The sequence below is a fragment of the Schistocerca americana genome, chromosome 2 (genome assembly GCF_021461395.2).
Source record: "Schistocerca americana isolate TAMUIC-IGC-003095 chromosome 2, iqSchAmer2.1, whole genome shotgun sequence".
Lineage (NCBI taxonomy): Eukaryota > Metazoa > Arthropoda > Insecta > Orthoptera > Acrididae > Schistocerca > Schistocerca americana.
In genome coordinates, this window is record NC_060120.1 from 194,257,568 (window position 1) to 194,276,393 (window position 18,826).

General features: G+C 43.8%; 1 protein-coding gene across 2 annotated transcripts in view; it reads left to right on the forward strand.

Moving 5' to 3' along the window:
- The window catches only part of LOC124596067 (vesicular glutamate transporter 2.2-like), a 97,431-nt gene that overhangs the window by 55,683 nt on the left and 22,922 nt on the right, over window positions 1-18,826 (forward strand). For both annotated transcript variants that reach the window (XM_047135050.1, XM_047135051.1), the window contains one exon: window positions 15,562-15,717. In XM_047135050.1, coding sequence (XP_046991006.1) covers window positions 15,562-15,717 — 156 coding nt within the window. The remainder of the gene's footprint in view (window positions 1-15,561; window positions 15,718-18,826) is intronic.

Sequence of the window (18,826 nt, forward strand, 5' to 3'; positions counted from 1 at the left end):
AGTCATAAAACTTACTAAGTACACGCAATCAACACAAAAGACAGACTGTTGTGGAACAAGACCGATTGTCAGCAGGTTTACATGACACAGTGTCACCACAGAGCCCCCTCTCCCCAAAGGTGGAAAGGTGATCGTTGTGGACCGATGATGGTGTGATAAGGTGGCATCCATGCAACGTGGCAGTAGGCAATATGTAGTGGACACTGAGGAGGTCAGCGTACAAGCTAGATGTGTCGGAGTTGTGGTGGTCTGGCTCATAGCATCAAGATTGTAGGTAATCTTGCAGTATCCTAGTGGGTGTCGAGTCCAGCCATAGCGGGACTGTTGTGGAATGTCGATTGTCGAGGGCGTTCCCATGGGATCAGCTTGAGGGGAGTTATTCCCGTGATCCTCAATTGCAGAGGCGGAGGAGCGTGATGCTCTGGCGGCAGTGATTGCGAGGAAACCGTAGGGGTACAGTAGCAATATAATGGCTGCCATGTACATATTACTGGGCAGTTCACATTAACGCGTGGAATACCAGCTAATAAAATCTTTCCCAACGTCATGTTCGAGATGTTGACTTTCGACGACCAGGAACTTTTTGAGCGGTTTGACGTCAAGGTTGTTGGGTCGTAAGTCTTTGACGTCGAGTTGTACTGTGAAGTCATCGAGGCTGTGGTGTGTCCAATTGAGTTGCTGTGTTGGGTGGTGGTGGGTGATGTGTCGCCATTGGATGGGTCGTTTTCAAATGTCAACGTGGGTTTTAGTCAGTTGACAGATACTGTGCTGTGTCCTCTGATCATCAGTACTTCGAACTTAAGTGTACCACTTTTTAAACCTTGTGCGGCCCTTTATAAGGAGGCTGTAGGACGGGGCATAGTGAAGCACGGCATGGTTGCAGTCTACGGGTGCCTTATGGATGAAAACTGGAGCGCTCTGAGGTAGTGTAGGTAGTATCTTGAGCCCCTGAATTGTGCAATCTGCGTCTATATATTCAAATATAATCCACAAGCCACCATACAGTGCGTGGTGCAGGGCACACTGTACCACTACTAGTCACTCGCAAACAGAGCGTGGGAAAAAAGACTGTCTCTCTGCCTCCGGAGGAATCCAAACTTCTCGTATCTTCGTGGTCCTCACACGAAATGTATACTGTCAGTAGGAGAAACGTCCTGCAGTCAGTTTCAAATGCTAATTCTCTAAATTTCCTCAACAGTGTGCCTCGAAAAGAAAGTCGCCTTCCTTTCAGAGATTCCCATCTGAGCTCCTCAAGTATGTCCTTAGCACTTGCATGTTGTTCGAATCTACGGGCACCAAATCAAGCAGCCACCTCTCAATTGCTTTGATGTCCTTTAATCTGACCTAGTGCGGATCCCAAACACTTGAGCAGTATTCAAGAGTGGATACACGAGTGTTCTATATGCGGTCTCCTTTAGAGATGAACTTTCCTGAAATTCTCTCAACAAATCGAAGTCGACCATGCGCCTTCCTAACTTCAGTCCCCATATGCTCATTCTATTTCACACTGCTTCGCAACGTTACTCTTAGATATGTAATGGACATGATTGTGTCAAGCAGCACACTATTAACGTTGTATTCAAACATTTTTTTTTTTTCCAACTCATCTGTATTAACAAACTTTTTTTGTTTACATTCAGAGCTATCTGCCATTCATCGTACCAACTAGAAATTTTGTCCAAGTCATTTTGTATCCTACGACCGTCACTGAACTATGATACCTGCTCATACGTCACAGCATCATCAGCAAACAGCCGCGGATTGCTGCTCACCTGCCTGCAAGACCAGTTATGTATGTAGAAAACAATAGCGGTCCATCACATGTCCCTGGGGCACTCCTGACAATACCCTTGTCTAGGGTGCTTCGCCGCGCCCCTGGGTAACCGGGGCGTTTCTGCCAAACCCAGGAGGTGGTGACATCGCCTGGGCTAGGTTAGATGGGCCCAGACCGCCGAACGACTGGGGGACCGACCCTCCACCTGAGTAGGAGTGGGTCCTCGGCCTTCAGGTGGAAACTCGGGCTAGTAGGCGGCGAAGGGCGAGGGCTGCATCCGCCTCTCCGGAGTGCGGGGTGCACTTGCCGAGGAGCGTCGAGTGAAATCGTCGACGACGAGGCCTTCGACGGGGACCAGTGCGCTGGCAACGGCGCGTTGAACCCTGCAGCTCTGGAGTGCCCTTGACCCAGGGGCGAGGTCGGTGGGCGAGCTGCAACAGTCCCCCCCCATGCCAGAGGAGCCGGTCCGGGGCAAGAGACGGGCTCCCACTTCTTTATCACTCGTTACCTATGATGGCTGAAACCGAAGCGAGTGATACGAGTGCGCCTTTACGGGCTTCTATGATGTCTGTTCCCTCACCACAGGACGGGATGGGACAGGCAGACGATGAGAGCGTTGTACAGAGACATGCCAGAATAACCATGCTCTTAGAGCAAAATGTAAAAAATGGGAAGATAAGTCAAGCGGCTCTTAACACAATTAAAAATGAGCTATCGGCCTGGGCCATAGCTCATGCAAGACTGGAAGGCCGCGTAATGGAGCTTACAAAGGAGAATGAAAGGTTAAGAAAACAACCCAGCAAGACTTGGGCGGCTGTGGCTGCACAGGCGCCAACAAAACAGAATTCAACAAAGGAGACTATAGAAAAGGTTGCCAAACGGTCAGACACAGCAGTCTTCTTGAGGACTCTGCCTGGCCAAGACACCAGCGTCAAGAGACTACAAGAGCTGCTAACAACAACAATAGACCCGGTGAAGGACAAAATTAAAATCAAAAAGGCCAAACCCAGTAGAAACTCTGTCATAGTGGAAGTTGCTAGTGAGGAGGATAAAGAGAAACTTTTGAATAATCAAAAATTAAATGCAGTCGTAAAGTGTGAGTCACCTAGAAAAAGAAACCCTTTAGTAATATTATACGATGTACCTACGGTTATGACCAATGAGGAGCTACATGAGACAGTTAGATCACAAAATTTTGATGACATTAATGAGCAAGAATTTAAAAACTCCTTTAAGCTGAAATTTAAAACGGGACCTCGAGATCGCGATGTGGTACACCACGTGGCCGAGGTATCTCCGCAATTATGGAAACGAATTAGAGCAATGGGCAGACTATATGTAGGCTTTCATGCCATTAACACCAGGGACTATATCGTGGTACCTCGATGCCATAACTGCGGCGACCTGGACCACATTCTGAGGCACTGCACCAGGGGGTCGGCTTGCTCCAGGTGCGGTGAGAAGGGCCACAACCGCAAGGAATGTAAAACAACGGGGGTCTGCATTCCGTGTAAAAATCGTGGGAAGAAATCCTGCGGTGCCACGGGACGGAGCTGCCCCACTTACCGGATGCTTGAACAACGCCTGATCTCGAGAATTGACTATGGCTGAGCAGAGCGCAGCTAACAGGATGCTCAAACACAAGTCCCCGAGTAAAAGAAGGAGGGATGCTGTGAGGGCTAATAAATTTAAGGAATTTCTAAGGTCGCTTTCGGGCACCACAAACATCATGACAGTTGAGAGGGAAATTCAAACAGATCCCTTTATGGTGGATAGATGCATACAAAATGATTCTCCGGATAGAAACACAGCTCCCCCTTCCCCGAACCGGGGGAAAAGGCCGAACAACAACCTTCAACGGCAGAAGCATCCTGTAGTGGTGGCGGCCTCCCTGGCCCCTACACACGAAGCTGTACAAACCAGACAACCACTCCAAGAAAGTACAGTTACTAGCACCAGTACTAACCCAACTGAGGCAGATACCCCAGTAATCAGACTACCGCCTGTAGATCCGATTAGGGTATATCCCAACATAGAATTTACAATGCAACTGGCAAGGCTGGAGCAGCCGGCTATCCTGACCACTGCCTTACGACATGTGGTCCGGGTAGGACATGAGGACGGAAGAAAAGTCACCTTCTCAGTAATGGAGGCTGTTGACAGGATACAATTAAAGTCAGTGAACCTTCCCACCGACTTCGGGGCCCTGCGAGACTTACTTAAGAAAGTGTTTGACAGACGTGGGGAGAAATTCGACTTAAATGACATTTACACTCAAGCAGTCCTAGCTCACGGTCGAATCGCTTTTGATTGGAGCAAGACTTGGCCTGACGATAGAATGCACACTTACTTCCCATAATGACAAAATTAACTGTTGGACAGTTGAATACGCATAACAGCAGACTCGTGATGCAGGAGCTCCGAAAAGAGGTGGAGGAGAAGAGGCTTGACGTACTCTGCTTGCAGGAGCCGTACTCTCAAGCTGGAAAACTCTCATTCGCAGCCGCTACATGGCAGATAGCTAGCAATGGGGAAGCCCCCAAAGCGGCAATTGTCATAACCAACCAGTCTCTAAGAGTAACTACACTTGCACAGTTTTCTACCACTCACTGCAACGTCGTGGAGGTACAGGCCCCCATGGGAATTATAACCTTTATAAACATGTACTTCCAATACGGGGACAACATTGAGCAACATCTGGATCACCTGACCAGAGTAGCCACGGCGTTGCGAGGTCGCAAACTGGTCATAACAGCAGATATAAATGCAAAATCCCCCCTGTGGTACAGTGGCACAAGAGATGAAAATGGTGAAAAAGTAGAGGAAATGATTATGGCTCTACAACTTGTGGTTGCAAATAGACCTGGCAACCCCCCCACTTACGCAGCGGGAGGGGGGCGCGGTACTAATATAGATGTAACGCTAGTTACGCCAAATTCTGCCAACATCATTCAGAATTGGGAAGTCAAGGAGAACGTGACAACAAGCGACCATAATCTTATAATGTTCAGCTTAGGAAATGCAGGTTGTCACTGGGCTACAGGGTGGGAGTTGCAACTGAATTTCAAGAGAGCTGACTGGGAGAGACTAGCGAGAGAGTGCGACATTCCTCCATTGCCAGAAGGTGATGCACAACAGGACCTGGACATAGACAAGCGGGCCGAAGAACTGGTAGGTGCAGTGACCAGAGCGGTCAAGGCAGCTGTTCCAACCAGGAGGAGAGCCATGGCGGCCTCCCCGTCACCATGGTCAGCTGAACTTCAGGAAATGCGGCAGTCTGTCAGAAGGCTGAGAAGGCACTACCAGCGCAGTGTCGTCTGGTGGGAAAAACAACGATGGTTACAACTATACCGGGAGGCTAAAGATAGATTCCAGAAAGAACTAAAAGAAGTCAGACTACGTAGTTGGGAAAGATTTGTGCTAGACCAGCTGGCCCTGGATCCATGGGGAATACCCTACAAACTAGTGAGGGAAAAGATCCGGTCCCCAATGATGTTATCAACAGTCAGGTGCGGGGATGGGATGACAGAGTCCTGGCAGGAGACTGCCGAGGTTCTTCTCCGGTCCCTGATGCCTGACGACGATGAGGCCAGCGACACGGAGGGACAGTCCCAGTTACGAATTCAAGATCTGGATAGAGTTGCTAACAACAGGGCAGTCTACCCCTTCTCTGAAGAGGAAGTGGCTGGCCACATTAAAGCATTGAAAACAGGTAAAGCCCCCGGCCCAGACGGCATTGTGGCGGAGGTGGTGCAGTTCCTGGCACCCCAACTGGTGGCACCACTAACCCAGTTATACAACGAATGTCTAAGACAGGAAAAGTTCCCGAAAATCTGGAAAGAGGCAAACGTTATTATAATCAAAAAGGGACCTAACAAGGACCCAGCGGATGTTAAGTCTTATAGGCCAATTTGCCTACTGAACATCCTCGGGAAATTATTCGAAAAATTGCTAGCTGACAGACTGACTGCACACCGAGTGCTGTGTGGGATGAGTGGCAGGCAGTTCGGCTTCAGGCCGGGGCGATCGGCAACTGATGCGATCGCTCTAGCGGCTGAGGTCTGCGACTCTACCCCACACAAGTACGTTGTTGGCATCATGGTTGACATCAGTGGCGCCTTTGACAACCTGTGGTGGCCTTCGCTCTTCTCCTGCTTGCGGGAGAAGGAGTGTCCAGGGTCGCTATATGGTTGCCTGAGGAGCTATTGTGAAGGGCGGGAGGTCTGGCTATCATCCCCTAGCGGCAGAGTAGGAAAATCCATAACTAAGGGATGTCCCCAGGGCTCCGTACTAGGTCCCCTGTTCTGGGACATCCATATGGAACCGCTTTTAGACAGTTTGGAACAGAGTGAAGAAGTGCTAGAGGTGATACCCTACGCGGATGACCTCCTCTTGCTGGTCGGCGGCCGAAGCCGCGAGGACATTGAACCAAAAATAGACAGAGTGATGACCAAATTACAACTGTGGTGCACAAATACTAAGATGACGATTTCACCGACCAAATCGACGTACTTATTACTGAAGGGACAGCTGGCGAGGAACCTTACAGTTAGAATCGGAGGCTCACCAGTAATAAGACGACAAGAGACTCGCTACCTGGGCGTCATCATCGATGAAAGGTGGAACTTTGGAAAGCACATTGAGTCCGTATCCCAAAAAGCATTGCAATTATTAAACAATCTTACCTCAATAGGTCATAAACGATTTCATCTACCACCACATCTAATCAAGTTGTATCACAATAGTATATTAACATCAGTAGTGGGTTACGGATTGGGAGTCTGGGCACGTAGGCTCACAAGGGTGGTGCCTGCCATGGCAGTGAGAAGAGTACAAAAAAACATGCTTCTAAGATCCATAGGGGCGTATAGAACTTCTCCAGGAAGTGCACTCTTAGTAATAATGGGGCTCTGTCCTTTAGACATCAAAATTCGAGAACAAGCAGCTTGGTACTGGGTCAAGAAGGGGAACAACGCGAAAACAGAGAACATCATGGGAATACTGGTAATAGATAGGAGAGAAATACGTAGGAGGGGCGAGGACCTATGGCAACGGTCTTGGGAAACAGAAGAAACTGGCAGAAGAACATTTGGGTTCTTGCCAGATGTAAAAGAAAGGCTAGGGATGAAGTACTTTGAGCCAACGCGGGGTCTAATACACTTTCTCACTGGTCATGGGCCCTACCCGACATACTTGTGTCGGTTTGGGAAAAAGGCTACACCCGAGTGTGACTGTGGAGTTGCGGAGGGCACTCCCGACCATGTGGTTTACGAGTGCCCCCTTTTCGATGATGTAGCAATGACACTAAGACAACAACTTCCACACAATAACACATACGATCTATTACGACACGAAGAAACTTTCGACACTTTAAACAAATTGGCAGACGAGGTGTCACGAAAGGTATTGACGGCATACCTTGCTGACTTTCATGATTAAGGCATACACCAAATGTGTCCCATTACGAGATACATAAGGGTCGTTTACGATTAGAGACACTTACCGAATGTGACCAATTACCCTCATCCTATACCGCCTGTACGTGGACTGGTCGACTTCTTAGTTGCAATCCGCCACGTGCAGGACTAGGGGGATCAGGGTACACCAATAAAGAACAAAGCACCGGAATTGACGTAGGTTTAGTAGTAGTTGTAGCTCTAGATATAGATATTAAGCTAGGAACCTGCAGCGACAAACGGTCTTGGCCAGCCCAGTGTCAGGGGCACGCTCATCGGGATTAGCTCGATGAGCAGGGCCTAAAGCAGTAGGTTTATATCTATGCTGACACACCTGTAACGCTGCAGGCAGTTAGGAATTAACTAGTAGGAAGATATTAATAATTAGTATGTAGAACTTAGCTGTAGTCTGCTCATTATCCTCTAGTATTCTGTCTGTAGCTCACAATAATTAACATAGCATAATATAATAATAAGAATAAATAGCTGCTGAAACACCTAATATATGTAGATTAGTTATGACCCACTAATCACTAAGGTAGTGGGTTCCTTTGTATAAATATTATTAATGTTGAATAAAGATTTTTTTTTTTTTTTTTTAAAAAAATACCCTTGTCTCTGATGAACACTCGCTGTCAAGGACAACATGCTGGGTTATAAAACTTAAGAAGTCATAGAGCCACTCACATATTTGTGAACCTATTCCTTACGCTCGCACCTTCATCAACAGCCTGCAATGGGACACCGTGTCCAACGCTTTCCAGAAATCTAGAAACATGGAATCTGCCTGTTGTTCTTCATCCATAGTCTGCAGTATATCATGTGAGAAAAGGGCAAGCTGAGCCTCGGACGAACAATGATTTCTAAAACTATGCTGATACTTGGACATATGATTCTCGGTCTCAACAAAATTTATAATATTTGTACTGACAATGTATTCTAGGATTCTGCAGCAGACTTATGTTAGGGATATTGGTCTGTAATTTTGCGGGTCCATTTTTTTCTCCTTCCTATATACCGGAGTAAACAGCTATTTTTCCAGACGCTTGGGACTTTGCAATAAGTGCAAGCTAGGTAAGGGGCCAATGCTCTGGAGCAATATTTGAAAAACCGACTTGGAATTCCGCCAGGAGCTGGTGACTTGTTTGTTTTCAACCCTTTGCCATGGATGCCAGTTGCTGTATCGTCTCTACAGGAGTTACTGCAATGGTCAAACAATGGTACCTTTCAACGATTCTCCTGCATAAACGCGAAATTTAAAACTTCAGCTTTCCTTTTGCTGTCGTCTGTCGCAGTTCCAGCCTGGTCAACGAGTGACTGGATAGAAGCCTTAGATTTGCTTAATGATTTTACGTAGGACTAGAATTACCCTCGGTTTTCGGCAAGACCTTTTGCTAATATATGACGATGGTAGTTGTTGTATGCTTCAAGTAAGGACCTTTTTACAGAACCACGAATCTCTACTAACTTTTGCTTGTCGACATCTGCACGTTCTCTTTGAACCGAGTGTGCAGTAGCCTTCGCTTCCTCTGCACTTTCCGAATTTCGTTGTTAAACCATGGCAGGTATTTTACATCCTTAATCCACTTATTCGGCACATACAGTACTTCTCCAGAGCAATCCATATAAACGTTGTCCATAATTCCTCTACGTCCATCATACTGAAACTAGCCTACTTGAATGATTTATTAACTTCAGTAACAATCGTTGCTATGATGTCATCATAATCATTAATCCCTGTTTTATACTCACGTTGTCGATGAAGTCAGGCCTGTCTGTAGCTACAACGTTTAAAATATCCCCATTGCTTGGGGGCCATCAAACTAGCTGCCCAAGACAGTTTTCGGAAAACGTGTTCAAAAGTACTTCGCAAAACTGTCTTCTATTCGTATCACCTGCAATGAATGCATAGACGTTCCAGCGTGCATTCGGGAGATTAAAATTGAATGGTTTGGGTATTTCCTCGCTCCTGAGCGTAGACTTTCTTTAAACGATCCTACAACTACGGCCGAATCAGATGGCCGGTAAACGTATCGTATAATTATCTTTAGTTCACCTAGACCTGCTACTCGTGCCCAGAAAACTACAATGATTCAGTTTCGACCTCGACAGACACAGCAGTTTTGTTGACAGCAGTGAACACTTCCCTTCCAGTGGCGTCCAGTATGTACTTTCGACAAACATTCCATGCTACTCTAAATATATTGACGGAAAAAGTTAAGTTTCTTGCTGTTCTCATTTCTGCTACTTCTCGTTAGTATTGTCTTTCTTCGATTTACTCTCAGTACGTTTTCTGTACTCTTAATTATTCGTACTATTCAGCAAATCCTGTAATTCATCTTCACTTTCACTGAGGATAGCAGTGTCATCAGCCAATCTTATCACTGGTATCCTTTCACCTTCAATTTTAACTCCACTCTTGAATCTTTCTCTTATTTCCCTCATTGCTTCTTTGATGTACAGATTGAACAATACCCCTTTTAATCCAACCACTTCGTACTTGGTCTTCCACTCTTATTGTTCCCTCCTGGTTCTTGTATGTATTGTTTATTACCCGTCTTTCGCTATAGCCTACCCTCATATTTCTCAGAATTTCGAACATCTTAAACTATTTTCCATTGTCGAATGCTTTTTCCAGATCGACAAATCCTATGAATGTGTTTTGATTTTTCTTCAGTCTTGCTTCCATTGTCAACCGCAACGTTAGAATTGCCTCTATGGTGCCTTTCACGTTGTTAAACTCAAATTGATTGTCATCTAACGCATCCTCAATTTTTTCCATTCTTCTGTATATTATTCTTGTCAGCAGCTAGAAGCATCAGCTGTTAAGGTAATTGTACGATAGTTCTTGCACTTATCGGCTCATGCAGTTTTCGGAATTTTGTGGATGATGTTTTTCCGAAAGTCAGATGGTATATCACCAGACTCGTGCATTCTACACACCAACGTGAATAGAGGTTTTGTTGCCACTTCCTCCAACGATTTTAGAAATCATGCTAGAATGTGATCAATCCGTTCTGTCTAACTTGATTTTATGTCTTCCAGAGCTCTTCTAAATTCTGATTCGAATACTGGATCCCCTATCTCTTCCCTGTTGACTCCTGTTTTTTTTTTAATCACGTCATCAGACAAGTCCTCCCCTTCATAGATGCCTTCATTGAACCCTCATTACACTCTTAATGTTGCAGCTCTTGCTTTTAATTCCACTAAAAGCTGTTTTGGCTTTTCTGTATGCTGAGTCTGTCCTAACAATCATTTCTTTTTCGGTTTCTTCACATTTTTCTTGCAGCCATTTCGCCTTTGCTACCCTGCACTTCCTATTTATTTCATTCCTAAGTAACTCGTTTTTCTGTATTCCTGGATTTCACTGAACATTTTCTTTTCTTGTACCTCCATCTTTCGTCGATCAACTGAAGTATTCCTTCTGCTAACCATGGTTTCTTTGCGGTTACCTTCTTCATTCCTTAATACGTCTGTATCCCACATCTTTGTGCACTGATGCCTTCTGACTAGTCTCTTAAACTTGAGCCTACTTTCATCACTACTAAATCGTGATATGAGCTTTTATCTGCTCCTGTCCAGTATCTGATTTCGAAATCTCTGTCTGACCATGATGTAATCTAACTGAAATCTTCCCGTACATCCCGGCCTTTTCCAAGTATGCCTCCTCCTTCTGCGATTCTTGAACACAGTATTCGCTATTGCTAGCTGAAATTTATTGCAGAACTTGATTAGTCTTTTCCTTTCTGATTCCTAGTATATTTCTAAAATTTCGCGCGTGTTTTTCTGTTTAAGGGGTTTAATCTCGCGTTTTTGAAAGTGCAAATTCATTGAGTCTGTAGCGCAGTAATTGATCATTTGTTTTGTTTTGAAGACAAGCGTCCGTTCGTTTAGTAAGTCAGTCACTCAGGCCTCAGCTCTCGTCTGATACACATCTACAGAGCGGCAAGTTAAGTGTTTATTTTTTCCTGCGTTTTCCTCGAGAATATTTCTTAAATTTCGTGCAAGTTTTTTTGTTTAAAAGTTTCTGTCTCGCGTTTTTATTAGTGTAACTTCATTAAGTCTGTAGCAAGGTACTTGCTCATTTGTTTTGTTTTGAAGACAAGTTTCCGTTCGTTCGTTTAGCAGACCAGTCAGTGAGGCTCCAACTCTATGATAATATACATCCACGGAGCGGCAAGTTAAGCGTTTATCTTTTCCTGTATTTTACTCGTATTATCCTTCTTAAATTTCGTGGATGTTCTTCTGTTTAGGAGGTGTAAGCCCGCATTTTGTAAGTGTAAATTTAGGCAGCCTACAGCGCAGGTTTCATTTCTTCTGAACAGCCAGCTCGTTGAGGCATCAACGTTCATTGGTGACACATCAGGAGGACAACAAGTTGTATGTTTAGGAATCTGTTTGCTTTTATAGTTTACTTCTTCAGGTAGTCTTGCTAGGGTGGATAGGATGCGTGTATGCTGTGTGCGGACACAGGACGAGCTGGCCACAGTTCGCGAACAGCTGAATGCGCTGTTATCTATGGTCAGTCACCTTTAGGCAGCTGTCTCGGGGTGTACCAGCGGCGGAGAATCTGGCACGTCGCATTAGGCTCCCCCTGTTTCGCCCACGGTCTCTGCTGCCGAGGCATTGCCTAGTGTACAGAACGTGGTGGATCTGTCCGCACAGCAGAGTCGGAAGACGGATGATAACACCCTTGCTTCGCTCTAGGCGAAGGGCCAAGTGGAGGCTGGGCACTTGGCTTCGCCCATTCACCCTATGAGTGGACATGTGGCCTCTCCTTCAACTGGGTCGGTGAAGCGCACGGGGAGGGGGGGGGGAGGGGAGGGGTTCACTAGTTATCGGGAGCTCCAACGTTATGCACTTTATGGAGTAACTAAGGTAGATAGCGTTCACAACTGGAAGGAAAGCCAATGTGCATTCGGTATGTCTGTCGGGTGGCCTCATCCAAGATGTTGAGGTGGCCTTGCCTGCTGCTATCGAGCATGCTGGGTAGTTGTCTGCAAGTTGTGGCTCACGTCGGCACCAACGACGCCTGTCACTTGTGTCCTGAGGCCATCCTCATTTCATGCAATTGACTGACAGAATGGTGAAGTCTGCTGGTGGGGTCAAGGACAGCTCGCTATTTGCAGCATCGTTCCCAAGGTTGATCGGGGTCCTTTGGTTTATAGCTGAGTGGGTGGCCTGAACCAAAGGGTTCGTCGACTCTGTGACAGTCCTGGCTGGAGATATTTAGACTTGCGTTATCGGTTGGGGACTTGTAGAACTTCCCTTAATAGATTAGGGGTGCATTACACAAAGGAAGCAGCTACTCAGGTATCAGAATAATTGTCTAGTACACATGAGGGCTTTCTAGCTAGGCGGTAGTTTGAGGTACTCTGATGAACACTCGCCAGTCGATATGCAACAAGAGAAGCCAGACAGCGTTCAGAGTAAAGACACTTCGACAGCCAAAATTTTATAAGTAAATAGCCGAAATATTCGCAACAAAGTTCGCGAATTTACCGCCTCCAAGGGAAGTTCTCGCGCTTAAATTATTCTCGGGACCAAGAGAAGGCTGAAACACGAAGTGGAAAGCTCTGAGATATTTAGCGAGTCTTGGAAAGTATATCAAAAAATGGCTCTGAGCACTATGGGACTTAACATATATGGTCATCAGTCCCCTAGAACTTAGAACTACTTAAACCTAACTAACCTAAGGACAGCACACAACACCCAGTCATCACGAGGCAGAGAAAATCCCTGACCCCGCCGGGAATCTGACCCGGGAACCCGGGCGTGGGAAGCGAGAACGCTACCGCACGACCACGAGCTGCGGACGAAAGTATATCACAAAGACAGATTAGACCCCATAGAAGAGGGAAAGTTCATTGTAGTTGACAAAAATATTGTTTCTATTAAGGTCGAAGTTGACTGTGACAGTGAAGCTATCTGGTCGCGTGTAACAGGTCTAGGTGATACCAAGTTAATTGTTGGATGTTTTTACCGACCACATGATTCTGCTGTGACAATCCTAAAGCCATTCTAAGAAAATCAACCTTCAGTAGTACGCAAATACCCAGATAATGCAATACTAGATGGGGCGGCTTTAACCTCCTGAGTATAGACTTGAATGTCTATGGATTCATTGCAGGGAGTACAGACAGACAATGGTGTACTTTTGAACACGTTTTCTGAAAATTGTCTTGAGCAGCTAGTTCGGCAGCCCACATGCAATGGAAGTATCTCAGACCTTGTAGCTACAAATAGGCCGGACCTTATCGACAATGTGTCAGTGTAAAAACGGGGTTAAGCGATCATAAGGTCATTATAGCAACTAGTTACGAATGTTAATAAATCAGATAAGAAGGCTGGGAGCTGCGTTTCTGCTAGAAAGAGCAGATAAGCAGTTGTTAGAATCTCACTCAGACAGTAAATCTACAGCACTTAGTTCCAGTAAGATAGACGTAGAGGGAAGTTTAAGCAGGCTATAAAACAAGGGCTGAAGAGTTATATGCCTAGTAAGTGGATTAAGGACAAAAAAGACCCACCACGGTTTAATAACAGATTTCGTAAGGTGCTGAGGAAGCAGAGGCTGTTGCACTCTCGGTTCAAAAGAGAACGCGCAAAAGATGACAAGCAAAGGTTAGTAGAGATTCGTGCATCTGTGAAAAGATCTACGCGCCAAGCATACAACTATTACCGTCACACATAGCAAAAGATATGGCAGAGATCCCGAGAGAATTCTGGTATGTAAAATAGCTAAGCGGTTCTAAAGCTTCCAGTCACTTGTTGACCGGTCTGGTGTGGCAGGTGAAGACAGCAAAACGAAAACCGAAGTTTTAAATTTCACGTTTAAGAAATCATTCACGCAGGAAAATCGTACAAAGATATCATCATTTGACCATCGAACTCACTTCTTATGGATGACACAGCGATAAACATCCCTGAAAAAGAGAAACAACTAAATGAGTTGAAAATAAGTAAGCCACCAGGACCGGACGGAATCCCAATTTGGCTTTTCAAAGAGTACTCTACAGCATTGGCCATTACCTACTTTGCGTTTATCGCGAATCTCTCGCCCAGCGCGAAGTCCCAAGCGACTGGAAAAAAACGTCGGTGACTCCTGTATATGAGAAAGGAAAAAGAAAGGACACGCGAAATTACAGACCAGTAGCCCTCACATCGGTTTGCTGCAGAATCCTTGAACACATTGTCAGTTCGAATACAATAAACTTTTTTGAGACAGAAAATCTTATGTCCACGAATCGCCATAGTTTTAGAAAGCTTCGCTCTTGCGAAATTCAGCTTGCTCTTTTCTCACATGATATATTGCGAACTACAGATGAAGCACAACAGGCAGATTCCACATTTCTATATTTCTGGAAAGCGTTGGAAACGGTGCCCCATTGCAGGCTGTTAAAGAACGAACGAGCATATGGAATAAGTCTATAGATATATAAACGGTTCCAAGATCTCTAAAGTTATAGAACCCAGTATGGTTTACTAGATGGCGAGTATTCACCAGAGACGAGATTATCGCCAGGAGTGCCCCAGAGAAGTATGATAGAACTGCTATTATTCTCTACATAAGCAAATAATTTAACAGACCAGGTGGGCAGCAATTTGCGATTGTTTGCTGAAGATGCTCTGCTGTAGGGTAACGTGTCGAAGTTGAGTAACTGTAGGAGTGTACAAGATACTTAGACAAAATTTCTAGTTGGTATGATGAATGGCAGCCAGATCTAAATGGTGAAAAATGCAAGTTAACGCGGATAAGTAAGAAAAACAAACCCGTAGTGTTCGGATACAGTTGTTTGACACAGTCATGTCGTTTAAATATATGGACGTAACTGCAGTTGACTTTCGTAGACATCGTAATTCCTGTTGCGTTCACCGCCACCGCCTACCATCACAGTATGAGCTCGGAAGATGGTCAGAAACTGACTGAAACTGGTAACCACAAAAACAAAGGTTTCTTGCGGTCGAGACTGTTCAAGTTCATTTTAAAGTACTAAGAAAAATCGATGTCCTTCACAAGAAATATTCTCAAAAATTACTGATCGTCTCTCATTTCTTGATACAGCAATTTCTATTCACGAATGAAAAGCATAAATGAAGACTTGCACACTATTTGTCACTGAATGAATAAATATTCCTTCGTACCTATTTAACTTCAAACTGAATCAAACACTCTTTGTTCATTTTAAATCTGTAAAAGTTTGCAATAGATGTGTACTATCATTGACTCAAATTGATGTTAAATAATGAGTAATTTATATTATATCTAAGTTTTTTTATTAAACAGTGAGCTATTTCTTTGTATTTATCTTTCTCATATTTCTCTGTTGCCAGTGAATACTCTGCAAGGCGTCTTCATGCTGGGGTTGGCCTTCTCTGGCTGTAACTCAATTATGGCCACTATTTGTCTCACAGCAGCTCTTGCCATGAGTGGAGCTGAACCAAATGGTGCTTTAGCTACGTACATTGACCTCAGTCCTAATTTCTCCAGTAAGTATACCATTTGAACATGATAATATGTTTAATTTCTGCAAATGTTATCTATTTATACATGATATTCTGTAGGTCCCATCATGATGCTCAAAGTTCATTACATATATTTAAACTGGTATGTTCTTGTTTCTGTCTGTTCTAACAGTTAATGAAGAAAAAATAGTAAGAAAGCTGTCACTTAGTATATAATGCTGCATCCTCATGTATAACAACTGTTCATCTACTTCTTCTCTTCACACACATTTTGCTCAGTTTTTGGAACGTTAGCATTCACTTATTAGACCAAATTTCTTCAGACATCCTCATTGGTTGACCTACTGTTGAAATTCCTGTAGACATATTGATGTATTTCAAGTCATGGCAGTCTTGTTGAATTAAACCTTTCTTACAACTCCTGTCCATGTAGTATATGGACCAAACACAAGATTTTATGACATTCTGTAATGAAAATAATTTTCTGCTCTATGTTATCAAAGGCTTTCTTCATTATAGAGGCAGACATTACAAGGAATACACATCACTACTTAAGTGATACAGAAAATGTATTGTGAAGGTCCTCACCTCCTCATTGCGCAGACAAAAGGGCTACATAAAGTATCTGACCATTCACTGTCTTAGCTTACCATTTCACTTACTATTACACAACATTATTCTTGCCCTTATGAAGTTATAGGTTTCTAGTTAAATGCTAAGAATTTAATCTTATTGGTATAGGTAAAAATACTGAAATCTCTTCCTGCAGCATTGGTATCATGAATGAGATCCTGAAGTTCTGGAATATGGTCACATAATGTGATAATACTGCCTGAAAATTTTAGTGTTTGTACGAATGGCATTGATCTGGATTTCATAGCTGTTGAATGAAACGCCCTCATTCTATATTTTATCCAAGTACAGGATGAACAGCACCTTCCACTGCTTGTTTGATATTTAAATGACTATAATGGTTATTGATGAAGTACAACAGTTATCCATGGGCTAGACATTAGTTTCTTTTTTTTCATATTCAGTGGTTTGTACCTGTGGCGACTCATCTTTATGTGGTACATATTAATAGGCTTTTTACTGTAAAAAAAGGTACCTCCTAAATCTTTACATAACTAGATTTTAAAAATTTTAATCTACAAAATTTGATATATCGAGCTCAGTCACATAAACACTATCTACTCAAAAGTAGGAAGTAGCAGTTATTAAATAGAAATGAAATCAGTTTACTTTAAAAACTTCATTATCTACCAGCATCTTTAACTCACAAGGGAGGTGTTCGTACTTTTATGGCTCTATAGTTCGTTTCTTTTTGTGCAAGAGTGAGATAAGATGTGGGTAGTGGAACTATATTTGTTATTAGTATTATTTTTATACATGCTCCTCTTAATATCAAATTTTACCTTGTATCAAATTGTGCCTTATCTTTCACAACAAGTTTCATGGAAGAATAAAAGTTTTATGAAGCTTTGGTAGCACCTAGTTTTTGTACACATTTGCCTCCACCAGACATTATCCTTACACCACATAATTGTGCAATGAATACTTTGTGCCTGTGGGGAATTAGCACATAACATTACTCCATATGACACCGATGAACAGGAGGAACGCAAAATAAGCTAATTTTCTAAAGCTTTGATAACCAAAGTCAACAATTACACACAGCTCAAATGTTGCTGAATTCAGTCAGTTGACAAGAACTACAATATGTGATTTTCAATCCAAGATCTAATCAATATGCAGGAATTCTGAACAATCAGTTTTCTATATTCTCAGAAAACAGAGAATAAAACTTTTAAAATTTTTATTACTCTTTCTGTTGCTACAGTTCTATTAAGATGTAAGAGAGGGCCTGATGGCCCTAATCTTGCCAGGTTAAATAAATCAATAAATAAATAAATAAATTAATTAATTAAGTTTGATTACGAATCTTGCATCATCAGTGATGCGCATTATTTCTGCTTTATCTACATCTACATTTATACTCCGCAAGCCACCCAACGGTGTGTGGCGGAGGGCACTTTATGTGCCAATGTTATTACATCCCTTTCCTGTTCCAGTCGCGTATGGTTCGCGGGAAGAACGACTGCCACAAAGCCTCCATGCGCGCTCGAATCTCTCTAATTTTACATTCGTGATCTCCTCGGGAGGTATAAGTAGGGGGAAGCAATATATTCGATACCTCACCCAGAAACGCACCCTCTCGAAACCTGGACAGCAAGCTACACTGCGATGCAGAGCGCCTCTCTTGCAGAGTCTGCCATTTGAGTTTGCTAAACATCTCCGTAACGCTATCACGCTTACCAAATAACCCTGTGACGAAAAGCGGCTCTCTTCTTTGGATCTTCTCTATCTCCTCCGTCAACCCGACCTGGTACGGATCCCACACGGATGAGCAATACTCAAGTATAGGTCGAACGAGTGTTTTGTAAGCCACCTCCTTTGTTGATGGACTACATTTTCTAAGGACTCTCCCAATGAATCTCAACCTGGCACCCACCTTACCAACAATTAATTTTATATTATCATTCCACTTCAAATCGTTCCGTACGCATACTCCCAGATATTTTACAGAAGTAACTGCTACCAGTGTTTGTTCCACTTTCATATAATCATACAATAAAGGATCCTTCTTGCTATGTATTCGCAATACATTACATTTGTCTAAGTTAAGAGTCAGTTGCCACTCCCTGCACCAAGTGCCTATCCAATGCAGACCTTCCTGCACTTCGCTACAAACCTCCAATGCTGCAATCTCTCTGTATACTACAGCATCATCCGCGAAAAGCTACATGGAACTTCCAACACCATCTTCTAAGTCCTTTATATATATTGTAAAAAGCAATGGTCCCATAACACTCCCCTGTGGGACGCCAGAGGTTACATTAACGTCTGTAGACGTCTCTCCATTGAGAACAACATGCTGTGTTCTGTTTGCTAAAAACTCTTCAATCCAGCCACACAGCTGGTCTGATATTCCGTAGGCTCTTACATTATCAGGCGACAGTGCGGAACTGTATCGAACGCCTTCCGGAAGTCAAGGAAAATGGCATCTACCTGGGAGCCTGTATCTAATATTTTCTGAGTCTCATGAACAAATAAAAGCGAGTTGGGTCTCACA